Source organism: Leptopilina heterotoma, unplaced genomic scaffold (assembly GCF_015476425.1).
Source record: "Leptopilina heterotoma isolate Lh14 unplaced genomic scaffold, ASM1547642v1 Lhet_130, whole genome shotgun sequence".
In the NCBI taxonomy this organism is placed as follows: Eukaryota; Metazoa; Arthropoda; class Insecta; order Hymenoptera; family Figitidae; genus Leptopilina; species Leptopilina heterotoma.
The window spans coordinates 2,031,422-2,058,094 of record NW_025110849.1 but is presented as its reverse complement, the minus strand read 5'-3'; the positions used below and the strand labels follow the sequence as shown (position 1 = coordinate 2,058,094).

The 26,673-nt window shown below is 28.2% G+C and overlaps 1 protein-coding gene across 4 annotated transcripts in view; it reads right to left on the bottom strand.

The window, feature by feature from the left end:
• The window catches only part of LOC122512998, a 29,777-nt gene extending 3,160 nt beyond the window's left edge, over positions 1-26,617 (bottom strand). The window contains exons 1-3 of one of the 4 annotated variants that reach the window (XM_043629223.1): positions 26,542-26,617; positions 18,433-18,643; positions 9,287-9,424 (exon numbers count right to left, since the gene is read on the bottom strand). In XM_043629223.1, coding sequence (XP_043485158.1) covers positions 9,287-9,424; positions 18,433-18,622 — 328 coding nt within the window. In that variant the 5' untranslated portion in view covers positions 18,623-18,643; positions 26,542-26,617. Of the gene's footprint in view, positions 1-9,286; positions 9,425-18,432; positions 18,644-19,588; positions 19,731-20,300; positions 20,573-26,541 lie in introns of those variants that run through there. The other 3 variants (XM_043629221.1, XM_043629222.1, XM_043629224.1) reach the window with 3 other exon arrangements.
• Positions 26,618-26,673: the final 56 nt, after the last annotated feature.

Here is a 26,673-nt window from a genome sequence, read left to right as displayed (position 1 = left end):
TAAAGAGAAACACTTCATTATCCACTCTCAATACTCCTCATGTGGTAATATATTGTACATTTCGGAGTCTCATTTTAAAAAAGAGATAATTCAGCAAAATAAAATATTATTGTCAATACACTATTATTAAAAATCTACAATTATACATATATTACCACATGAGGAGTATCGAGAGTGGATAATGAAGTGTTTCTCTTTATCAGATTCCTCACTTCTTTGTTAACTAAATTCCAAGTACAGCATTGCACTGTCAGTTAAAAAGTGATATTTTAGAAATCTAGTTCTTTTTCCTCACTCAAGGTATTTTTATGCCTGATTTTTCTGTATTTGTCTGGAATTAAGAATTCTCTAAAGTTTCTGTAACATTTCAGTACTTTTTTTCTTAATTCAGCAGTTTTTTAGCCACGAAAAACATTTGGGATGATTGGACCCAATGCATCGGATAATAGAGCAACCAGTCCAATTGTCCAAATGCCGTTTGGACAATTGAGCAGACGGCTTGCTCAATTGTCCAAAATGCTATATCGAAAAATCCTTTTTACTGGGTTCCTATATTATACGTTTCCTAAAACCATTTTTTTTCTTAAAGTTACTACGACTTTAAGGATTACATTCTCATCACATATTTTTGTTTGCTGATGATTGACAGATTAAGTGAACTTAATGCAAATTTTTGTTCTTGCTGTTGGAAAATATGAAAATATTTTTAATCACTAATTATCTTCGCAGAAAAATGGTTTGCTTAAGGGGTTACGTACAGTTAGAGCTTCAAAAAAAAGTTGTTTTTTAGGAATTTTTTGTGGCCACACATTAAAATAATTAATAACAAATCTTCTTCCACATAAAATATATATATTTCAAGAAATTTTTCTGAAATGATAGTCTATAAATATAAAGAAATATGCGAATGATAGAACATTTGCGTGAGCTCCTTAAATAAAAATGGTTTCGCGGTGATCACGCTATCTCTTGACTAGATCATCTAAAATCAAATCGTGAAGAAGAAATCGTTAGGTAATGATATAATGCGGTACTTGAACGAAGGGATGTGAAAAATTTTGATTTTTCGCAAAATGGCGGATGTTGAAAGTCAAAAATTGTTTTTTGACCAAAATTTTAGTCATATTTTCGGCTATACAAAAAAAATTTATTGTCAAAAAATAAAATCCTTCGTTCAAGTACCGGCCAATTATATAACAAATAAGTGGTAAAAATTTCAAACTAATCGGTAAAGCCGTTCTCCAGTTACAGTGATCACCGACTCTCAAAACATGGTTTTGAGAAAAACGGGTTCAAAGTTTTGAATACCGCCGCCTGGCCACAGAAACGGCTGAGACGGCTCCATTCAAAATTCAAAATTCTATATCTCCATAAATAATAGTCCGATTTGTCTCAAATTTTCAGAGAATGCTTTTGAAATGGTTTACTTTTAGAAAATGCATTAAAAAAAATCGATTTTTTGAAAATCCTAAGTGTACGTAACCCCTTAATAAAATGTTAACCACTAAACAAATATGACAATAGTTAATAATGTATTTGTACATTTATAAATTGATTAAATTAATAAACAAGAAGTACACTGCCAACATTGTCTCAATATTATGAATACTTCTTCCAGCTTATTACAATATATGAGTATTCAGACAATGTTGCTACAAGTTTTAGTTATAACTGAATTAAAATCAGATGAGGTAAATTATTAAAATACTTTGATTAAGTAAATATATAAGTTAAAGAAAAATTGTATAACTTAATTGAAAAAGTATGAAAATGGTTTATTTTCTAAACTAACAATTTATAAAATGAAGAAGGGACATAAATAAGAAATGTTGTATGTATTTGTGTGTATGAAGATGGCTAGTAACCGGAAAATAGCAGGGAATTTAAGGGTTCATACCACTTTACACGCTTAAAAATGAAGCTATTTTCTAGAATTTTTTTTACGATTCCTATGGATTATATTAATCTGCATTTTTTTAGTTCAATAAATACACTCTTTAATTTTATAAAAAACCTTATTTTATTCAAAAAATATTATTTGTTTATTTAAAATTTAACAATAATTTTAGACGTGCTAAAAATAACGATGCCAGCTGCGGGATTGATTTCTCAGATTAGAAAAATCTAAAACACAAAATTCAAATTGATTTATCTTCAGTAGGACTGTGCCTATCGCCCGAACTAGAATTTTTAATTTTTATGCAAAAATAACAAAATGGCGGCAATTAAAAATTTTTTTTTCGAAAATTAAGGTTTTTTTTGACAGTTTTTCGGTTTAAAAAAATAGTAAAAATTAATATTTTTAAATAATTCTAGTTCCGGCGATACCCACCCATGTGACGAAGATTTTCGTAAACAAATTTTGAGAATCGGTTCAGTAGTTTCCGAGAAAAACATCCCGCAGCATGGAAAAATGTGGTTTTGAGAAAAACGCGTTTAAAGTTTGTGTTATATACATACATAGCCGTGTACGCGCTCAAATAGCATTGAAAAAAATATATTTTGAGTGCTGGGATCTTTCTAAAAATTTTACACCACATTTTTGACATATTTTACTTTTGAAATCCATAATAAAATTTTTTTGCTTTTTTGCAGATGACAAAGTGGTATGAACCCTTAATTTGTCTTGTAATGAGCGAGGAATTTTATGACAAGCAGGGAATTTTCTTACAAAATTAGGAAAGTTTTATTATATTAATTAGTTTTTAAAAAATTGTTTTTTACTTCAATGTAAGCTAAAATATATATATTTCATTTAGGTTTTAGCATTCGTATTGTAAGGTCTAATTGTAATATAATTTGTTCGATATCTATTTTGACTCCAAAAACTGGCGGGATTTTTATAATTAATGTTTAATACATTAAATTATCTACTAATATTTAGTTATTTTCTAATAATTGTTAAGGTAAAAAGTCAATCACCATTTCACTAATAATTAATTATTTTTATCTAATTCAGATTTACGGTGACATGTTTTATAGCATCTATATATACACTACTAATAATTGTTAATTCAAAATGTTAATTTAAAAATATTATTAGCGAAATTTGAGTGCTGTATTTATGAACAAAATTTTTTTGAATATTATATCTTTATTAAGAACATGTACTCATATTAATATAATTTGTAGATTTTAAAATAAAAAAAATTGTTCTAAAACTAAGAAAAATCTTTAAATGCTTTTATTTAAAGTTTCTAATTTAACTACATGTATTAAATTCAGAATTATTCTGCAAATATATTTTTAATACCAAAAAAAGAAATATTAAAGAAACGAAATACATTATGTAAAAATATGAAATAAATTATATAAGAAATAATATATTAAATTCGAAATGTTAATCATGTTTAAATAATAAATAGTTTGAATTACATTAAAAACCAGCCCTTCATTTGTAAATAACAAAAATTTGTATAAACTGCGGATCAAATTGATCAAATCATAAAATATCTTTATATTTTTATGAACATCTTAATTATTTGCAAAATTTAAAAATAACCCTAGTTTTTAGGTGCTTAAGATAAGAAAAATAATAATAACTACGTAGTGTACTTCTTATGAGATTCAATGCAATTCAAGGGGTAGAACATATAAAAAATTCAAATTGTTTATAAAATTATTATTGCAAATATGAAATTTTTAAATTTACAATCATGAAAATATTTTCATTTGAAAGAGTGAACTACTTTGTGTAATCAGTGTAAGTTTCATTAATTTATTGTAAACGCATTTTTAATTATTAATTATTTTTTAAAATGATGTAGTATTCTGTTATAATGCAAATAAAAAATTTCAAATTTAAAAAAACAGTTAAAAGTTTTATTTTATTTATTCTAAACTACAGATATTTATAAAAGTTTTAAGATTTTAAAAAACAATAATTTTTTTTAACACAGTAGAACTGATCGGGCCCAAAAACTTAAAAAAAAAAAAAAAAAAAAAAGTTTTTTTAAAAAAATGTTATAGAGAAAAGTTGTTTGTATTTTTCTAATCTAAAATAATATAAAGTTAAAAATTCTAAAATTTGAAAAAATTGAATTTTCAAAATTTTGAAACTACCGTAGTTTTTGTAATTTTCAACGAAAATGGCTGGTTAACGAACTTAACCTTCATTTTTACACTAACTTTAAGTGTGTTAAATTTAAAAACGATCAGATAAGATTTTCAAAAGTTATTGTGCCTACAACATTTTGGTCTACACACGGAGAAACTTTTAATACCACACGGAGAGAAAAATCAAGCGTTTGTAGTATGGACAGTTAAGCTTATTTCGTAAAAGAATGCACATGCGCAATATGCGTAAAACTTCTGCTGTATTTGTATAAATTTCTACGTTATCAGCATAAAAGTTCTACCTGTAACGTATGGGACGTCAGTATACTACGATTGCAAGAGATCCATGCTTTTTTAGTATATGTTTCATGCAACTGAGGTATAAAAACATGCCTCTTTAGCAGGACGTTCATACAAAATTAGCATAGGAAGTCTCCATACTACAAACGCTTGATTTTTCTCTCCGTGCACTAATTCTTAAAACTGGTGAGACATTTTAGTATGTTAGGTTAGATTCAAGGGAAAAACGACATAGGTTATAGAAATTGCTATTGAGACTATCAAAAACACTCATTCAGTATATATTTTACAGTTCTTCATAAGGAAACTAACGAAAATTAGTATGTTGTTTTAGAAAGAAAATAATAATTTTTGCAAAGTTGGGAAAGCCATGAATTAAAAAGAAACACAACAAATTAATTGTCTATAGATACTCATAGAGACGATAGTGATACTTGGATCTGATGGTAGATGGCATTAGTGTATGTCACTGTAACTGTAGGTAAATATATTTAACACGACGTAAGAACCTAACCTAACCTATATTATTAACGCACACACGCACACGCAAGTAAAGACACGACGATTGGTCACGGAAATGGGAAACCGAAAGATCGCACGATTCGTTAGAAGTACACAGCTGAATCGTCCTTATATATTAAACGAGTGGAAAAATATGTGCCTTCGAGAGAGAGCATTTTTTAAAATAACTTACTAATCAAATTATGTAAATAAGTAAAAGTCGTGAAAAAAATTATGTTATATTGAGGAACAGTTCTTGAATTTAATTTGGCATGAGGAGACATTCACGTTTATTAATAAAAGGTTTTTTTCTTTCATACACGTGTGAATTTCAACTTCGAAAACATTAGGGTTAGTTCGCGACGTCAGGTGATGGACTCGGTGATGCTCGGGCGAAATCGGTTAAGTCCGCCCGCAGTCCTTCCAAAATTGGTATGTTACGTTAGAATGTCTGTTATATATTCTATCTATATGTGGAAAAAAGGTTAGAATTACCGTATTATTTCACAAACAAAAACTAGCATTTTATTCTTTTCTAAAGAAAAATAAGACTATTTCTAATGCAGATAGTAATTTTTGTACACCGAAGGTTGCTTAATATATAACGAATTTATCATATTTTCGTATTAATGTTGAAATTATTAGCACAACGCACGAAAAATCCTCACATTCTAACGTACTTTTAGAATAAACATAACCAAATATATTTAATATTATAAGAAAAAGTTTCTCCGTGCAGACGGACATACATACAGACAGACGGACAGACAGACAGACACACAGACAGACGGACTCGCCGGACCATGTTTTTCGGGTTCAGGGGACCTCAAAACGTAAAGATTTCATAAAATTAGCAAAAGTCAATTTTCGACCAAAACTAATACTTTCTCATGTGATGAGAATGTAAAAATTAGGATTTTTGAGTAACGTCAACTAAAAATTTTTCAGTAAAATGACTGCTATTTTTTTATATATTTTTTTAATTTTAGGGTAGTTGCACCAATAAAAGAACAAATTGATTATATATCGCGATATTTCACAAATTATAACTTCTAGCAGTATAATAAAATTTTTAATTACGTATTTCTTTAAAATACTAGCGCCTCGTCGACCGCTTCGCGGTCGACTTCGTTGCTTCCTTCTTTCCATTCAACATGTCCTTTTAATTTAAAAACATTTTTATTATTTAAATTGTTGGACAATTTAAATAATAAAGAATTATTAATAAATAATAATTAATAAAGAAGGACGTTACGAAGATCATCCTTTGATCTAGGGTAAGTCCGGGGGAGATGGCCATATGGGAGAGATGGCCAGTTCGAATATTTTACAGAATTTGTAAAGAAATATCACTTTGTATGGATTATTTTTCAACCTCTTGTGATTAATAATAAATCTAAACAATAATTTGATGAAAAATAATGAAGCTGTAAGTGTAATCCTTGTTTATTTTTTTTGCATGGGTCCAAAATAATTTTAAAATTTCAGATTTCTTGTTGCTATATTGTTATTTGTTAACATAATTTTTAAATTTAAGTTTTACTGAGTATGGTATAACCCACGCTTCGATATAAACGAAAAATGAAAGGAAAAATTATTTTATTTATTTAATATTTTGATGTTTACTTTTATCATGAATTTTTGGGTAAGATGGCCATTAATGACTTTTATTTAAAATTTTTTATGTTAATGTTAGATACTTGAGAAATATTAATGAAAAACAAATTAAAAATGTCTGAGAACAAAATAATTGATCCAATTGACACCAGAGATGGAGATTTATTTGTAGGTTGTGCTAAAAGTTACAACCGAACGACATTAATTGAAGATTGAATTCAATGCAGAATTGAACCTCCCAATTCTATAACTCGATCTGCGCGTGAACGCATGCGCTAATACCAGTCAAGTAGCAGTGAGCGCCTCTGAGCTACTCACTGCTACCCGACTGGTACTATTGCGTGCGTCCGCGCGCAGATCGAGTTATAGAATTGGGAGGTTCAATTTGACACTTGTGGCGACATGAAAACTGCTCTGAACCCCATGAAAAATTTTCAAAATGCGACCAGAAAAAGAGGAAAGTAATGTGAACGATTAAAAATTAAATTTAAGATAAAAGCCAAAAATTATAGGTAGTGGCCATCTCTCCCGAACACATGTGGCCATCTCACCCGGACATTCCGGAGAGATGGCCAAATGCACTTTTTCGAAAATGTAAATTTTAAGATTGTTGCTATGAAAATATTTTATTTTATGTTTCGTTATTTCAAAGTTAAGTGTTCAATGATTAATTATCAATAAAAGTTTAGACAAAAAACGCTTTTTTAAAAATTGTACGGTACTTTACAAAAACTATGGCCATCTCCCCCGGACTTACCCTATACTATTATTTTTATTATTTTATTTTTACTTTGGTTTTATTTTCTTCAAAATTACTCTAATTTTTATTTAATTTTAAAGTTAAATTAATTAAAATTAAATTTTTAAATTATAATTGCTTCTCGATTTATATTTAGAAGTGCGATTGTTGCTCTATCTCTTAAGTATATGTGAATTTTTAAAGTACTACAATTTCATTTATAAACATAAGTTTATAAATTCTATCTAAAAACAAAAAAAATAACAATACACAATTTGTATATTCGCGCTCTTTTTAAGTATACGATTACAGCTCCAGCTGTAACAAATGTCCAAACAATGTTGAAAACACCCTTCTATTAAGATTTTACATGCTCATTGCCTATTCCTTAATTCGATAGTTTTCGATATATTCGACCTTTCCTCGCAATGTCTTTTTTAAGAAAGGATAGTTTATTATAAAAAATAGATTTAAGATGCAAATTATTTATGAAAATAATTTTTTAATGTTTTGTTGCTTTACGAACACGACAAATGAACGAAGCGTAAACAGAAAAAAGGTTACAAGTATTAGATGCAATTAAATAAAATATTTCTGAGTGAATAATAATCAAAAAAATATAAATAATAGTAAGTTGCAAAATAGTTCTAGAATATTTGTAACAATTTTATATAATTTTTGTTATTTTTAGATAGTGTATTAATATAAATTTTATATGTTCTTTCACTGGAAAATACAGCTGTTCTTGTATTGGACATTATCCCATATTTGATTAAGATTTCTCATATAATATGTTCTATTTATAAAATTTGTATCATAGGCTTCAAGTTCTTTAGAAATTTTGCTATTCATTGCATATGTTTAAAACGAAATTCAAGAATCTCAATTAGAGAAGAAAAATAAATAAAGTGTACATTTCCTTAAATTCTCTTTCACTGGTGTCACTACCCTATACGCTTCTATATGGGTCAAAATTCGTGAAATTTTCACTAAAAATAAAAAATATTTTTTTTTAATCGAAATGTTGAAAAAACATTTCTATTTGGCCTAAGGAATAAATCTAACAAAGGATGGAAAAAAAATTTATTTTATAAAAGTTATTGCAAAATGAATTTTTTTGCAACATTTTAAACAAAATTTTATTTCTCCCAAATGAATGAGCCGATTTCAATGAACCAAAAGGGAATACAAAGGGGATAAAATATACTTTCGTTTAGAATTAAAAAATTTGTTAAAAGTTTATTTTTTAATAATTAATTAATAAATTGTTTATGAACAATTTATTTTTATTAATGTTCTGCGCCTTTTAAAAATTTGAAAAAAATCTCAACATGGAATTAAAATTCTAAGGAATCAAAATTCGTTGAGAAAATTGAGGAGCGATGATTATTTTAAAAGTTATAATGAAAATTAAATTGGCGCAGCATAGTGCACTAGCGCTACATTTAGTTTTTCATCACTTTTAGAGTTATATAATTGAATGCAACTGTTAATTCGATAGTGTTTTATTCATTTTGAAGTTTAAAATAGTGTTTTAATTCTGAAAAGCAGCAAAATCGCATCTCCACGCCATATAATTTTCATTAAAACTTTTGAAATAATTGTCGCTCCTCAATTTTCTCAACGAATTTTGATTCCTTAGAATTTTAAATCCATGTTGAGATTTTTTTCAAATTTTTAAAAGGCGTAGAACATTAAAAAAAAAAATTTTTATAAACAATTTATTAAATTATTAAAAAATAAACTTTTAACAAATTATTTATTTCTAATCGAAAGTATATTTTATACCCATTATATTCCCGCTTGGTTTATTTAAATCGATTCATTCATTTAGGAGAAATTAAATTTTGTTTAAAAAGTTGCAAAAAAAATTATTTTGTAATAACCTTCATAAAACCAAATTTTTTTTTCTATCCTTTGGTAGACTTATTCCAAAGGCCAAATAGAAATTTTTTTTTAACATTTTCATTAAACAAAAATATTTTTATTTTCAGTGAAAATTTCACGAATTTTGACCCATATGTAATTAATATTTAAAAACAAAACACCAAAAAATTTGACAATTCAACTTACTATTTCTCCTTCTTCGGTTGGCAGGTTTATTAAGGTCATTTATTTTTGACGTCAGTACTGTCCTAACTTGTTTTAATAACTGCATTAATTTTTTTTTTCCTTTTGCTCCTCTTTTTATTAATCTGTCTTTATAAACATCTACAACATTTAAATGAAAAACATATTTACAGAAAATAATTAATAAATAAATATATATTTCTAAAAAATAAAAATGTCCCTGGTTAAAAAACCGGACAGATTTCGGACTTATGCTACATTCATCATATTTTTCGATTTACCTATCGCAATTTTATTTACATTAACTTAAAATTTCTAACGCTTGGGGATTCGAACCTACACCTATCTAACATTATATAGCACCGAAATCGAATACACTAACCACTAGGGTGGTTCTTATTTTGGAAAAGTTGGAATTTCTTAGGTCGCCGGCCGGAATTTGAATTAAAATGTGAAAAAAATGAGATTCCCAAAAGAAAAGCCCATTTGATAAATTTTATCCCGTGCCGCAAAAGGGTTAAAGTTTAAATGGGGTTTAACATGGGTTTGGTGTACTTCTGCAAACTTTGTATTATAACTTTTACATTTTTTAAAAATTTGACTTGGGTCTATGTATTCCCATAGTTTTTCGTACGCTGAACACGAATATGATGTCAAAAATAACTTTTGACAGCTACCAGTTGTCAAAAAAGCTGTCAAATTTTGAAGATGAGAATTTTCTCGACTTTTACATTAATTTCTACGAATAAAAAGGTTTCTTGTGAATATTTCAGTTTATATTTAGCAATTTTATACCCTTTGACAGTTGCCAGCTGTCAAATGAGTTGTCAACTTTTATAGAAATCAGATTTCAAAGAGTTTTAAATCAATTATCACAAAAAACTTCGAAAATTGCTAAATGAATATTTTTTTCTAAAAATAATTTTTTAAAGACAAATAAACTTTAAAATATATGTAGTATAAAAATATTAATTATTACGTGCCACTTGGGTACAACTTATTATATGTATTTACATATTTGATTTTCATAATTTAATTAATTAATTAAAAAATTATATTTTGTATTAATTTGTCTAATACATATATGTTTTTAAGTTTAATTTTTTTAAAAATTATTTTGAGGAGGAAATAATTTTTTATAAATTTTAAAATTTATAAGAAGTAATTGGGAACGTCTTAAAAATCCTATTTAATAGAAGTTGACTACTAAATTGACAGCTGTCAACTGCCAAAATATATTAAATACCTATATATGAACTAAATTTACCTACAGAACCGTTTTTTTTGATAATTCATTTAAAACTCTTTGAAAACTGATTTTTATAAAAGTTGACGACTCATTTGACAGATGGCAACTGTCAAAGGGTATAAATTTGCTAAATATAAACTGAAATATTCACAAGAAACTTTTTTATTCGTAGAAATTAATGTAAAAGTCGTGAAAATTCTCATCTTCAAAATTTGACAGCTTTTTTGACAACTGGTAGCTGTCAAAAGTTATTTTTTACATCATATTCGTGTTCAGCGTACGAAAAACTATGGGAATACTTAGACCCAAGTCAAATTTTTAAAAAATGTAAAAGTTATAATACAAAGTTTGCAGAAGTGCACCAAACCCATGTTAAACCCCATTTAAACTTTAACCCTTTTGCGGCACGGGTTAAAATTTATCAAATGGGCTGTTCTTTTGGGTATCTCATTTTTTTCACATTTTAATTCAAATTCCGGCCGGCGACCTAAGAAATTCCAACTTTTCCAAAATAAGAACCACCCTACTAACCACTATACCACGCTCGCATGGAAGTTCAAATTCATAATAGAACTTATGAAGTGCAACGAAAAGAAATGACAAAAAACTATCACAACAGTGTTAATTTTAATATTGACAGACACAAGATAACTAATAATAGATACTAGTAAATTTGTAAAAACAAACAGACCGCAGAATTAAATATTTTATTTACCGTAAGTAAATACCCTGAATAAAAAGTGGGACCGATTTCAGACTAATCCAGAATTTGTCCGCAACAATGCGGTTTATTGTGGAGTTTTTTTTACCATGAATTAAGTTTGAAATCAATACCGTTGTTTATAATTATGGAATCCGTAATTAGTCCGGTTTAGTCTGCAGTTAGTTAGATCATATGCAACTAGTAAACGCAAAATAATCCGGAGTAGCTGTGAATCCGCAGCTAATCCGAAACAGTCTGCTTATGAACAGGTTTTTGTCGCTCGGTTTGGGTCAGGTTTTTCTCATACGAAATTATAATTATAGTTTGAATTTATCGGCATTTAATAAAAAATTTTTTTTAATATACCAATTCAATATTATAAAAAAATCATTCCAGATTAAATCATTGAATTGGATTGAATATGGATTGTTTTGAACTGTCTGTGGATTGTATATATTTACAAATTCTTTTAATAATATTTATTTTCGGACTGTGGTTTTTTGATCGGATATTATTCGGATTGAAGCCGAATCATACTTGTTTTGGATTAAATCTTTTCGTATTCTTAACATATTGATTTCGTATTATTTCGTATTTGTTTCGGATTATACCTTTTAGTTGGATTAAATGCGGATTGTTGCAGACAATTTTCGGATATTCTTAGCATACAGATTTAAGATTGTTTCGTACTTCTTTCGGAATAGGATTTTGTCACACTTATTTTTAAATTGTTGCGGACTAATACCAGACTTCTTGCTTACAGTGTTCGAATTGCTCCTGACATTTAATTTTGCAGATTAAGTTTTTTTTTAACTAGATTAAACTCTGATTGTTGCGAACTGATTCCGTATTCTTTACGTATATTGATATCGGATAATTCCGTACTTATTTTAGAAGAATTCTTCACCGGTCATAAATTCGGATTGTTGCGGACTAATCACAGACTGAATTCGTAGACATTCAGGATTACTCCGGAGTATTTTCGGATTCAGGTTTTCGTTCGGATTGATATCAGACTATCGCGGATCATTTTCGGACTTTTTTCGTACAATTTTCGGACTAATCCGAACCAATCTGTCCGTATTTAATCCGGAATTATGTACTCCTAAATTTTTACCAGGGGTAAGATTAACAGAATACAATATCAAAAAAAGCATTTCAAAAAATTAACTTGAAAATTTATTTTTTAATTTAAATTTTAGGATAAAATATCTTGTAACCATCATCCTAATGTTTTAAATCTTTTAAAACCTTCCCGCAAATATCAAATATTGAGAAATATTTAAACAAAATAGTTTCTAATATGGAAGTTGAAGAATTTACCATAAATTTATAATTTAATTATTTTTCTTTAGTATTTTTTAGTATATTTTAAAATTTTTAATTAAATTTATTATTATGCAATAATGTTTATTTTTTTTCTTGCATTGGCTGTTACTAAAATACAATTTCAATAAAAAAACATTTTTTGCAAATGATTTTTTATTTACGACCACTGTGTGTTTGGAGTTTTTGTTTCAGACATGTCATTATTTACAATTTGAACCTACAAAAATTTACAAGAATAGCCTTTTTAGCACGTCTAAAGTAGGTAAACCCCTTAAAAAAATTAAAAATCATTTTAAATATTTTCATTATTTCTTATGTTTCTCTAAAGAAAAATTGACTTGGACTTTTAATTTTTGTAAATTTAGTTAACTCTACAAGGGATTTGAAACATTTGTAAAAAATTTGGAATCATGGAAATGCAATTTATTAACAATATGTTCCCATTTTAAGTCAAAAACAAAAACTCAAAAATTGTTATGAAGCTGACATCCTAAAGAATAGGTTATACTTATATAACAGTAAAAAATTAAACAACTGGCAAAATGGTGGACACTTTTTTTAAAGAACTGTTTAAAGTTTTTGAAACTATTTTGTTTAATACACGGAGAAACTTTTTCTTATAATATTAAATATATTTGGTTATGTTTATTCTAAAAGTACGTTAGAATGTGAGGATTTTTCGTGCGTTGTGCTAATAATTTCAACATTAATACGAAAATATGATAAGTTCGTTATATATTAAGCAACCTTCGGTGTACAAAAATTACTATCTGCATTAGAAATAGTCTTATTTTTCTTTAGAAAAGAATAAAATGCTAGTTTTTGTTTGTGAAATAATACGGTAATTCTAACCTTTTTTCCACATATAGATAGAATATATAACAGACATTCTAACGTAGCATACCAATTTTGGAAGGACTGCGGGCGGACTTAACCGATTTCGCCCGAGCATCACCGAGTCCATCACCTGACGTCGCGAACTAACCCTAATGTTTTCGAAGTTGAAATTCACACGTGTATGAAAGAAAAAAACCTTTTATTAATAAACGTGAATGTCTCCTCATGCCAAATTAAATTCAAGAACTGTTCCTCAATATAACATAATTTTTTTCACGACTTTTACTTATTTACATAATTTGATTAGTAAGTTATTTTAAAAAATGCTCTCTCTCGAAGGCACATATTTTTCCACTCGTTTAATATATAAGGACGATTCAGCTGTGTACTTCTAACGAATCGTGCGATCTTTCGGTTTCCCGTTTCCGTGACCAATCGTCGTGTCTTTACTTGCGTGTGCGTGTGTGCGTTAATAATATAGGTTAGGTTCTTACGTCGTGTTAAATATATTTACCTACAGTTACAGTGACATACACTAATGCCATCTACCATCAGATCCAAGTATCACTATCGTCTCTATGAGTATCTATAGACAATTAATTTGTTGTGTTTCTTTTTAATTCATGGCTTTCCCAACTTTGCAAAAATTATTATTTTCTTTCTAAAACAACATACTAATTTTCGTTAGTTTCCTTATGAAGAACTGTAAAATATATACTGAATGAGTGTTTTTGATAGTCTCAATAGCAATTTCTATAACCTATGTCGTTTTTCCCTTGAATCTAACCTAACATACTAAAATGTCTCACCAGTTTTAAGAATTATTGGTATTAAAAGTTTCTCCGTGTAATTGTATTCTTTGTAATTCTTGTTAATATTGCGTATATGATAAATATTTATAGGATTTTTGGGTTTCTGTTTACGATTCTGTTGTCAGATTTGCAAAATTTATTAAAAATCAATTCGATTTGCCTTATTTTTATTACTCAGTGCTCGGAACGTCGGTGAGTTTAAGACTTTACAAAAACGAAAATATTCTTCGGATCAAAAAATCGGTTTACACACATATTCTACGTATACTAAGTTTTTTTTATAGCTATTTAGCTTTAAAAAAATACAATAAAAAAGAAATCGATTTTTTTACTCCCGCAATGGAAACTTCCCCTTATGGAATTAAAATTACCGTTCAATAGGTTTAATAATTCAGCACATTCCCAGACAGAAAAGTCGGGAATAAAATCAAGATAATCACAGGCCTCCAAATTTTGGCTTAGTTCTGTTACAGAAAAAGTGCTAGGTGATTCTTATAGCTATTTTGACGCAGAATACGAATCCGATTTCTAAAATTGCCCATCACGTCAGGATTTATTGTAATATTGGTTTAAATAGCCAAAAAATGGCTATTTTGGGAATTTTTCGGAATTTTTTTCGGTTAACTAAAATTTTTTTTTTAATTTGCGAAATTGCATCGTATAGTACTATGTCTAAGCTTTAAATCCCATATTTCAAAATTGCTTTTCGATTTTTTAAAAAAAAGTTATGAAGATTTGAAATTTTTTATATTTAACCCTTTAACGACGAGATGTGCTGCTTTGCAACATGAATTTTAATCGCTTACAATTAGTAGAAAGAAGCCATAAAAGTTTTCAAAAGTCCATACCCTACTATTTTTGGGGTCTGTCTTTCGAATGGCGTTGTCAAAATTTTCAAAAAATGATATAAAATCCTTTTTTTTCAAAAATACTAAAAAGAGTCAAGTTTTTTTAATGTAATTTTTTCTGAAAGAATTTTTTTCTCTGTCTTAAAGCTTTTCAAATGGAACAAAAAGTATTAGAAACGTGTTCCCAATAGTTGTACTTGAAAAATATCCATTTCTAATTTTTATTTTTTTCGATTTTGAATTTAACAAACAAATTTCCTAATTTTACGTAAGATGGCACACTTTTTCAAAATTGCTCAAATCTGATTGAAATTTGTTACTCGGGGGTTTTGGAGGTCGCTGATTACAAATCTGATGTTAGTTTCTCAAAATCCAATATGGCAGATCCAATATGGCGGACAATTTTTTTAAAAATTGATTGGGTTCGCTTGATATTCGTTACTCGGTGGTTTTCGAGGTCGCTGATTACGAATCTAATATTAGGTCTTTGAAAATTTTTAATGGCGGATCCAATATAGCTGATAATTTTTTTAAAAATTGATCGGATTCGCTTAAAATTTGTTAGTTTTAGGTTTTTTGGGACACTAATTGCGAATCCGATATTCTTTTTTTAAAATTGAAAATGCCGGATCCTATATGGTGGATGAAATTTAAAAATTGCTCGGTTTTGCTTGAATTTCGTTATTCGGGGGTTTTGTGGTTGCTGATTCCGAATCCAACTTCAGATTTGTAATCAGAGGCCCAAACAACCTAAATGTAAAAAATTGCTAGCGAATCCGATAATATTTTAAACAAATCATCCGCCATATTGGATCCGCCATTTTAAATTTTAAAAACCTAATATTAGATTCGTAATCTGCGACCCCGAAAACCCCCGAGTAACGAATATCAAGCGAACTTTTTGTTCCACTTGAAAAGTTTTATGACAGAAAAAAATTCTTACAGAAAAAATTACATTAAAAAAACTTGACTCTTTTTAGTATTTTTGAAAAAAAAGGATTTTATATCATTTTTTGAAAATTTTGACAACGCCATTCGAAAGAGCGACCCCAAAAATAGTAGGGTATGGACTTTTGAAAACTTTTATGGCTTCTTTCTACTAATTGTAAGCGATTAAAATTCATGTTGCAAAGCAGCACATCTCGTCGTTAAAGGGTTAAATAAAAAAAATTTCAAATCTTCATAACTTTTTTTTAAAAAATCGTGGCTGGACCACTTTAATAAAAATAAATTTTTTATTGCGATTAATTAGTGCTCAATTAGTGCTATTTTTGTACCATATTGCCGAATTTAGTGCTCAATGTTTATTTAAAAAAAACACTGTTTTTGCTGAGTGAACGTTCCGCTGGCCGGACCATTACGAAAAACGCTTTAAAAACGACAACAAAATTTTTATCAATAGCCTATTATTTAGTGCTCAAAGATTAACACAATAAAAAAATTGTTTATTAATTATTTATTTAAAAAATCACTTGTTGTAATGAGTAAGCGATCCGCTGGCTATTAATTATTGATCAAAGATTAAAACAATAAATTTTTTTCATTATTTATTTATTCAAAAAATCGCGCTAAAAATATCATTAAAATGTTCAATTTTTTGTTGTTGCTTTTCTTGAATTGATACATTTTTTTTACTTTTGTGAGATAATTTTTAACCCCTTGACAGTCCATGGTCCATATGTGGCCACAAAAAGTCGTGCCATCTTTGCGTTTGTGGCCATATATGGCCATCTCAAAAATAAAATACTAAACATAATTCGATTTGAATAGCGAAGTGTATACTAATGTTTTTGGGGTCGCTGAATCCGAATTTAAAGTCAGATTTTCAAAATTAAATATGGCTTACCTAAAAAAATTTTTCATTGGCGAAACTACAATATTTAAAAATTTTATGTTTTTCAGGGTGTCTATTTTTTGAGAATAATGTTTTTTTAATGATTTTAATTGAAAATTTGGAAAATAATTTATATTTTCCACATTATATTTTAAAAATAAAATTATAATTATAGTCACTAACTTCCTTTGATTATTTTCGAAAAATTTAAATAAAATTGTTTTTATTGTGTTAATCTTTGAGCACTAATTGAGCACTAAATAATAGGTTATTGATAAAAATTTTGTTGTCGTTTTTAAAGCGTTTTTCATAATGGTCCGGCTGGCGGAACGTTCACTCAGCAAAAACAGTGTTTTTTTAAATAAACATTGAGCACTAAATTCGGCAATATGGTACAAAAATAGCACTAATTCAGCACTAATTAATCGTACAAAAAAATTCATTTTTATGAAATTGGTTCAGCCACCTTCACAGACCTAATACAGAATCATAAAACACTACATTTATACCAAGTTACACAAAAATTGAAGGACCCATGACCAACTTTGATTTTTTTTTAGAAAATTTGACCCTTATGCAATGAGAAAAATATTTTTTAAATATTAGGGGAGAGGGCCCCAAAATGGACATTTCCTATAAAATTTTTGTTTAAAGTGACAGCATCTTCTCAATTTTTTTATTTTTGTCGTTTGTATAGGCGAAGATTTTTATGCATATTTGAAAAATAAAACCAGTTTTTTTTCTACTACGCATATCACCTGAATTTTTTGTCAAAAAAAGTTTTATTTCCGATTTTTATCAAGTCGATAAAGTTATTTAAATTTTTGATTTTAGATAGGTATTGATCGTTATAATATTATTTATTTATCATATAGTAATATTCTAAAATGATTTTATTAATATTTTGTTTGTATACAATTTTTTTCTGGGTTTCAAAAAATTGTGTCATTTACCCTAAGATGGACACTTTCGAGACCCTAAAATGGACACCACATTTCAATGTATTTATTTTCATGCTTTCGATTACACATTTTTTTAATAATTTTGTAAGCCTCGTAATTGAGATTTTTTATTTTTACCACCATGGAATGTAGAGCTATCGATAGAGAATTCGATATTTATCGATTTCTCGAAAAGCGACAGCGGCGCTTCAGTCGTTTTTACTTTTTACAAATTGACAGTAAATAGAATAAAATGATTAAACATTAGTTTAAAAATTAATACAGGATGTTTATCTTTAATTTACCACACTTTAAAGTGATTTTTAAGAAGGTGTCCATCTTGGGGCCATTTTTTTTTTGTCAAAATATTTAACAATTAGAAAAAATGCTATAGAAAATGTTTAAGTTCAAAATAAAATTTTATCTCAATGGCCATAAGTTACCTAATAAATTGTACTTTAATTTAGTATAAAACATTTTAACATATCTTATTCGGTTTTGATTTTAGAGCCATCAATCGAAGAGGTGTCCATCTTGGGGCCCTCTCCTCTAATAATGAGAATTATTAATTGCAAATTAAACAATTTACAAATTACCTTCCATTGCTCTAATTGTTTTATTCGGGATTTTAATTCGAACTTGGCCTTCCTCTCGCGCGGTAGCTTTTTCATCGTTTAAACACATGTTTTTCAAATCTTCACCATAGTAACTTTTTGCTAGGTTTATAATAAATTGGCCATCAGTTTTGGATGATTTTACTACTTCCCAATCTTCAGTTGGAAGCATGATACCTCCACCAAGATAAATCTGAAATTTAAATAGAGAAAAAAATATTCTTGTTTTAAGAGGATTTCTCTTATTTCAATGCATATTTTCCTCTAGAATAGGGCTCAAAAAGAATCCTCTTATTTTAAGAGGATTATTCTCCACATAACAATATTCCTCTGAAAATAAGAGGAAAATACTCTTCGATTAAGAGTAGATAGCTTATATTCATTAGAAAAAATGACGCTAATGCACATAAAATATCTTATAATGGAGAGGAGGGGGGTCAAAAAAACTTTAAAATATGCATAATATTTTAATATTTTTAGGAAAAAAGTTATAAAGTAAAAGGATACAAGAAATGACTACCAGAATGATGAAAAATTGAAATATTCCTATTCCTCACGAAATATTATATTTAGATTCTAAATTAATTATTTTAACTATTATTATCTAAAAAAATTATTGAGTCAGAATCAGTGAAATTTTACAAAAAATAAGGAGTATTTTTATAATCGAAATGAAAAAAAGCATTTTTATTTGGCCATTGTCTCTAACAAACAAACGACAGAAAAAATTTTGTTTAAAAAAAGTTATTGTAAAATGAATTTTTTTGCAACTTTTTATAAAAAATCCAGGGACCGTCACGGAAATGAAATTTTGATTTCGTTACGATATTCCAAAACAAAACGAAATTATTAATGTATTTTGATTTTGATTCGGTAACGAAACAAAATTTACTTCCTATTTTGATTCTGATACTGTAACGAAACAAAATTTACTTTCTATTTTGATTCCGATACTGTAACGAAACAAAATTCACTTCCTATTTTGATTCCGATACTGTAACGAAACAAAATTCACTTCCTATTTTGATTCCGATACTGTAACGAAACAAAATTCACTTCCTATTTTGATTCTGATAATGTAACGAAACAAAATTCACTTCCTATATTGATTCTGATACGTTAACGAAACAAAATTTACTTCCTATTTTGATTCTGATATTATAATACTGCAATTCGGTTTTCTTATAGAAACAGAAGTCGATTCGAATTGTATTTCAGATTTCGTATGTAAAAACGATATTATCTTCTGATATATTTGACATTTGCAACAAAATTTAGGTTCAATGAGACTTATACATGCGCAGTAGTATTTTATAAAATTAAGACAAAAAAGAATTTTGATTTTGATATTGGAATCTAAACTAAATAGAATGGAATTTTGATATTGGAACCAAGACGAAATAGAATGGAATTTTGATTTTGATATTGAAACCAAAACGAAATAGAGTTGAATTTTGATTTTGATATTGGAATCAGAACTAAATAGAGTGGAATTTTGATTCTGATACCCATATCCGAATCAAAACAAAAGTATTTTTTAATTTTGTTTTGATTCCGTGACGGTCCCTGATTAAAAATCTTATTTTTCCTAAAACAATGAACCAAGAGTGCATACAAAAGGGGTGAAACAATTAACTTTCATTTGGAACTACAACATTTTTAAAAATAGTATTTTTTAATAATTATTTAATATTAACAGTTTTATTTCCTCATAGGGTGTCGATTTTCTTAGATAATCAATTATTTTTACAAATTTTCAAGTATAGCGTATATAAATATTTCAACATGGGGAACAAATTCTCCGGATGTTTGTGTGTGGATGCATATCGAAATGTTTTTTTTCCACATACCGACAATGCAGATCAAAAATGGTTAAAAATCTGCAACGACCTTTTCTTGAAAACAACAAAACAAAATAATTTTTCCATTTAGCAAACTTAATTTTAATAAAAAATACACATAATAAGATTCATTACATATGAAAACAACAATAAAAAACTTTAATTTATGTAAACTGTTTTGTATAGCAATTTACAACAAGAAGAACACATGTGACAGCTTTTAGTAGTTCATAGAACCAAGAGATGGCGCCAAAGGTTCCAAAACTGACAAATTTTGATTATTTTTAGCTTTAAATTAACATCAATAAAATATAATGTTTTCTTTTTCAGTAAAAATTCATTAGTGATGAAAGACACACAATGTGAGAGATTTATTTTGTTCAAATTGTTAAAGAAAAGTTAATGCTAGTAAATTAAATATCAAGTGCCACCGAACAGCTGTCACATATACACTTTACAAAAAATAAAGTTTTTATTTATTCCTGAATGGCAAATGAGTCTCATCCTCCGTATTTTCCTACAAAATTAAATTTCCCAAATGGAAAAATTATTTTGTTTCGTTGTTTTCGAGAAATGGTCGTTGCAGTTTGAGCGTAGTCAAAGATGTGTTACAGGGAAACTGCCCATATTTAACTTTCTAACGATAATTTTTTTCAAATAATTACAACAAATAAAATACTCATACAGTGTATTCATGATAAAAAATGAGTTTTCCAAATTTATAGGTAATAATATCTTATATTTTCCAAGAAACCCCAGTAGCACGTAATATTACAGCGATATTGGGAACATTGCCTTAACATTACCAATATTGTCTCAATGTTGTGGCATATTGCTGGAATGTTCCCAATATTACGTGCTACTTGGGAACGGTCGTTGCAGATTTTTAATCATTTTAGATCTGCAATGTCGATAAGTGGGATCCCCTTAAATGTCATTTCAGAAGCAACGAATTTCGTTTAATTTACAATTCGTTTCAAATGAAATTAGTGAAACTTGCAATTCTTTAGTTGTGAATTAGACTTAATAGTCGTTTTCAATCTGGGAAAAAGACCTGCATCCCGAAATAAGTATCGGTAAGTTCTCAAATGCGCCACTGGACAAATGCGCCACCGGTCAAAAGGCCAACGCAGAATAGATCTGTAACCGGAACCGCAATCGTAACCGTAAGCGTAAGAATGAGTTAGAGAAGGATAAACAATATACCTATCCTTCTTTAACTCATTCTTACGGTTACGCTTACGATTGCGGTTCCGGTTAAAGATTCTATTCTGCGTTGGCCTAAATGCGCCACGGATCAATTGCGCCACTGGACAAAAGCCCCACATTTGCCATATTTGAGGAAAGTGATAAGTTTGTTCGAGAGATGGAGCTAGGTGTTCTTTGTGTAGAAATTTGTCAAGTGAATTCAATTTATTGTCAATTTCGCTCCGTATAGTGAAAATAAATTTAAGTGAATGGTTAATTAAATGGAAATTAATTAATTGTTCTATATCAATTGCGGATAACATTTTTTAAGTAAGTTGCTGTTTTTATTTTATATTAATAATAATAATAATAATAAATATTATTATTATTGTTTAGAGAAATGTGGAAATTTTTTTTAATAACTAATTTATGAAACATTTTATTTTTAAATCGTTTTTATTTATATTTTTTCTTTGGAATAATTTAATAATTGCTTTAATTTAATAATAAGATTTCTTGATATTTTCAAAAGATCTTTATTTTTATAGAATTATGTATTTTAATTAAATAACGAGATTAAGAATTCTTTGTTGTATTATAGTTAATTTTACTTACCTAATTATAAATTAATTGCCTTTATTTTAAATTTAGAAAGTACTTAAGTTTTCTTGAAGACTAATAAAATATAATTTATTAACAATTGTAATATTGAATATAATTTTCTAATATGAATTTCATATTTAATTAATTTTTTAAATTATATAACGTAAAAGTTTTTCTGAATTCACGTTCATACTTTTAGAAATGATAAGACTTCTTACAAAGTTTCAAATATTACGGAAGTTTAGAAAAATTATTCCAATTTTTATTTTATAATTAATGGTATTTTTTTTATATTAAAAACAGTAATATTTTAAAAAGTAATATTTTTTTGGAAACGTTTAATATATAAAAAAAGCAGGCTTCGCACTGACGTACTAAAATCTATACTATTTACTCCTTTTTTTGTCAAATTTCTGACACTAAAAGCTACTTTTTTACAAATTACATTAGTTTCAATCCTCTAATGATTGAAAAAAAAATTATTCTCAATCAATTTTTTGTGATTCGAAAATGAAAATTTATAATTGTTATTGAAAATTCTTTTAAACAATTGTAAATTGAAGAATGTTCGCAATATTTTTAAAAGATTAAATTACCATGTATTGATGCGCAAAACTCCAAGGATTAATTTAAAAAAAGACAAATCAGTAATCACCAATATTATAGAAATTGTGTAGAATTTTCTGCCAAAATGCAGCCGAAAATCGACTTTTAATCTTAAAAATCCGCTTGAAAGCGTGAAGTTTCTAACAAAACAAGAGAAGATCTTATTTATATATTCATTTGCAATTTTATTTTTCCTGGAACTCGAGTCGATTTTCGTCTGCATTTTGGCATTAAAATAATTTTTTTGCCAATAAATTTATATTCTTAATTTTATTACAATTTTTATACTCAGTTTTTAATTTTTCTATAGTTATTAATATAATCTTTCTACAATTTTTCTATAATTTTTCTATAGAATAATGCAATTTGTAATTGTTTTTGTTTATTATTTTTGAGAGATAGGATAGATATTAATTTCGCAGTAATAGAGGGGTAAATAATATTCAATACCATTGTCAAATAACACAGGCACACAAAAAAATAAAAAAGTCAAAACCCAGAGGTTACACCCCCCTATCCCCATGTTTTTGGGGTCGCTGAAACCGAATATGACCATGAAAAATTTTTTACGTCGGCCATTTTCCCGCTACCACCCCCTTACACCTGCTCCCTGGGGTTGGAATTTCAGTTTTAAAAAAGTGGACAAGGGTGTCAATTCCTATGTTTTTTAGGTCGCTGAAACCAAAAAAGACTACCAAAATCAAATCCTTTACACCCTCAACCCCCTACTACCCCCTGCAATAATTTTTTTTAAATAAAACGGACCGATTTTTGGGAAATTGAAAATTAAATATTAATTATCAAAAATTATTGAAGGGGGTTGTAGGGGGTTGAGGGTGGAAAGGATTTGATTTTGGTAGTCTTTTTTGGTTTCAGCGAATCAAAAAACGTAGGTTTAGACACCGCAATCGACTTTTCGCGAAAATTCGAATTTCGACCCCTCACCCTGGGGTTGTTAAGGGGGTTGTAGGGGGTTAAGGGAGGGAAGAATTTGTTTTTGGTAGTCTTTTTTGGTGTTAGCGACCCAAAAAACATAGGAATAGACACCCTACTCCACTTTTTTAAAATTGAAATTCCAACCCCAGGGAGCAGGTGTAAGGGGGTGGTAGCGGGAAAATGGCCGACGTAAAAAATTTTTCATGGTCATATTCGGTTTCAGCGATCCCAAAAACATGGGGATAGGGGGGTGTAACCTCTGGGTTTTGACTTTTTTATTTTTTTGTGTGCCTGTGTTATTTGACAATGGTATTGAATATTATTTACCCCTCTATTACTGCGAAATTAATATCTATCCTATCTCTCAAAAATAATAAACAAAAACAATTACAAATTGCATTATTCTATAGAAAAATTATAGAAAAATTGTAGAAAGATTATATTAATAACTATAGAAAAATTAAAAACTGAGTATAAAAATTGTAATAAAATTAAGAATATAAATTTATTGGCAAAAAAATTATTTTAATGCCAAAATGCAGACGAAAATCGACTCGAGTTCCAGGAAAAATAAAATTGCAAATGAATATATAAATAAGATCTTCTCTTGTTTTGTTAGAAACTTCACGCTTTCAAGCGGATTTTTAAGATTAAAAGTCGATTTTCGGCTGCATTTTGGCAGAAAATTCTACACAATTTCTATAATATTGGTGATTACTGATTTGTCTTTTTTTAAATTAATCCTTGGAGTTTTGCGCATCAATACATGGTAATTTAATCTTTTAAAAATATTGCGAACATTCTTCAATTTACAATTGTTTAAAAGAATTTTCAATAACAATTATAAATTTTCATTTTCGAATCACAAAAAATTGATTGAGAATAATTTTTTTTTCAATCATTAGAGGATTGAAACTAATGTAATTTGTAAAAAAGTAGCTTTTAGTGTCAGAAATTTGACAAAAAAAGGAGTAAATAGTATAGATTTTAGTACGTCAGTGCGAAGCCTGCTTTTTTTATATATTAAACGTTTCCAAAAAAATATTACTTTTTAAAATATTACTGTTTTTAATATAAAAAAAATACCATTAATTATAAAATAAAAATTGGAATAATTTTTCTAAACTTCCGTAATATTTGAAACTTTGTAAGAAGTCTTATCATTTCTAAAAGTATCCCAGTAAACGAAAACTAATTGAAATGAATTAAAAAGAATTCACAAAGAGCTTTCGTGAATCCCGCTTTGTGACAAATACGAATTGGAGCCATGATGCAATTTTCCTGAATTCGTGAAACTGTATTGAACTTCCGAACCTTCTATCCGTACCAATTCACTGGACAAGTTTTGAGCCTTTAATTTTTTTCAATTCGTTAGCACGAATTCAATGCATTCCTTGGCCATTTCTTTCGAATGCGAATTCGTTTGGACAAATTGGTACATATTGAATTAAATTCAATTGAATATACAAAGAGCTTGAGTGAATCCCGCTTTGTGACAAATACGAATTGGAGCCTACCAAAAATGTTAATTCGTTTCAATTCATTTGAATTAGTTTTTTTTTACTGGGATGAACGTGAATTCAGAAAAACTTTTACGTTATATAATTTAAAAAATTAATTAAATATGAAATTCATATTAGAAAATTATATTCAATATTACAATTGTTAATAAATTATATTTTATTAGTCTTCAAGAAAACTTAAGTACTTTCTAAATTTAAAATAAAGGCAATTAATTTATAATTAGGTAAGTAAAATTAACTATAATACAACAAAGAATTCTTAATCTCGTTATTTAATTAAAATACATAATTCTATAAAAATAAAGATCTTTTGAAAATATCAAGAAATCTTATTATTAAATTAAAGCAATTATTAAATTATTCCAAAGAAAAAATATAAATAAAAACGATTTAAAAATAAAATGTTTCATAAATTAGTTATTAAAAAAAATTTCCACATTTCTTTAAACAATAATAATAATATTTATTATTATTATTATTATTATTAATATAAAATAAAAACAGCAACTTACTTAAAAAATGTTATCCGCAATTGATATAGAACAATTAATTAATTTCCATTTAATTAACCATTCACTTAAATTTATTTTCACTATACGGAGCGAAATTGACAATAAATTGAATTCACTTGACAAATTTCTACACAAAGAACACCTAGCTCCATCTCTCGAACAAACTTATCACTTTCCTCAAATATGGCAAATGTGGGGCTTTTGTCCAGTGGCGCAATTGATCCGTGGCGCATTTGTCCAGTGGCGCATTTGAGAACTTACCATCGACTATGATGGAGAGTCCACAATATGTGCAAATATGTAGGTAGCAAGTCCAAGTGCAAGTGCGATTCCTATACATTTAGCATTGGTTCGCACTTGCACTTCTTGCCTTTTGCACCTATTGTGGACTCTCCATGAATACCGCCCATACACTGAGGCCGAAGTCCCATGGCAGCGTTTTGCGTTGCGTTGTAATGAGAGAGAATGCAGCAAACGTATATTTGCGTCTTTTTCTCTCCCATTACGACGCAACGCAAAACGCTGTCATGGGACTCCACCCTTAAGGCCTTTCTCCAATAGGTTACCACAAGTGTGCGAATGACTGCGTTGCGTTGATTTTAGCATGTGTTGCTTTAAGGCCTTTCTCCAATAGGTTTTAAAAAGTGTGCGAATGACTGCGTCTGCGTCAGTTGCTATAGCAACACATGCTAAAATCAACGCAACGCAGTCATTCGCACACTTTTTAAAACCTATTGGAGAAAGGCCTATAGCAACCGACGCAGACGCAGTCATTCGCACACTTTTTAAAACCTATTGGAGAAAGGCCTTTATAATTTTCATACGTAATATGCGTAAGAACTTCATGTATATTACGTGCTCAACCCTGGGAGAAATGATTACCTTAGGTAGTTTACGTTCCCAACCCTGCTTTCAAGACGATTCGATGCGGGTACACATTTTTGTTTACTGCGCATCGAAATCGAGACGATTTATTTTATTGTGGACTCAACCTAAAGTTGTTCTGAAATCAAA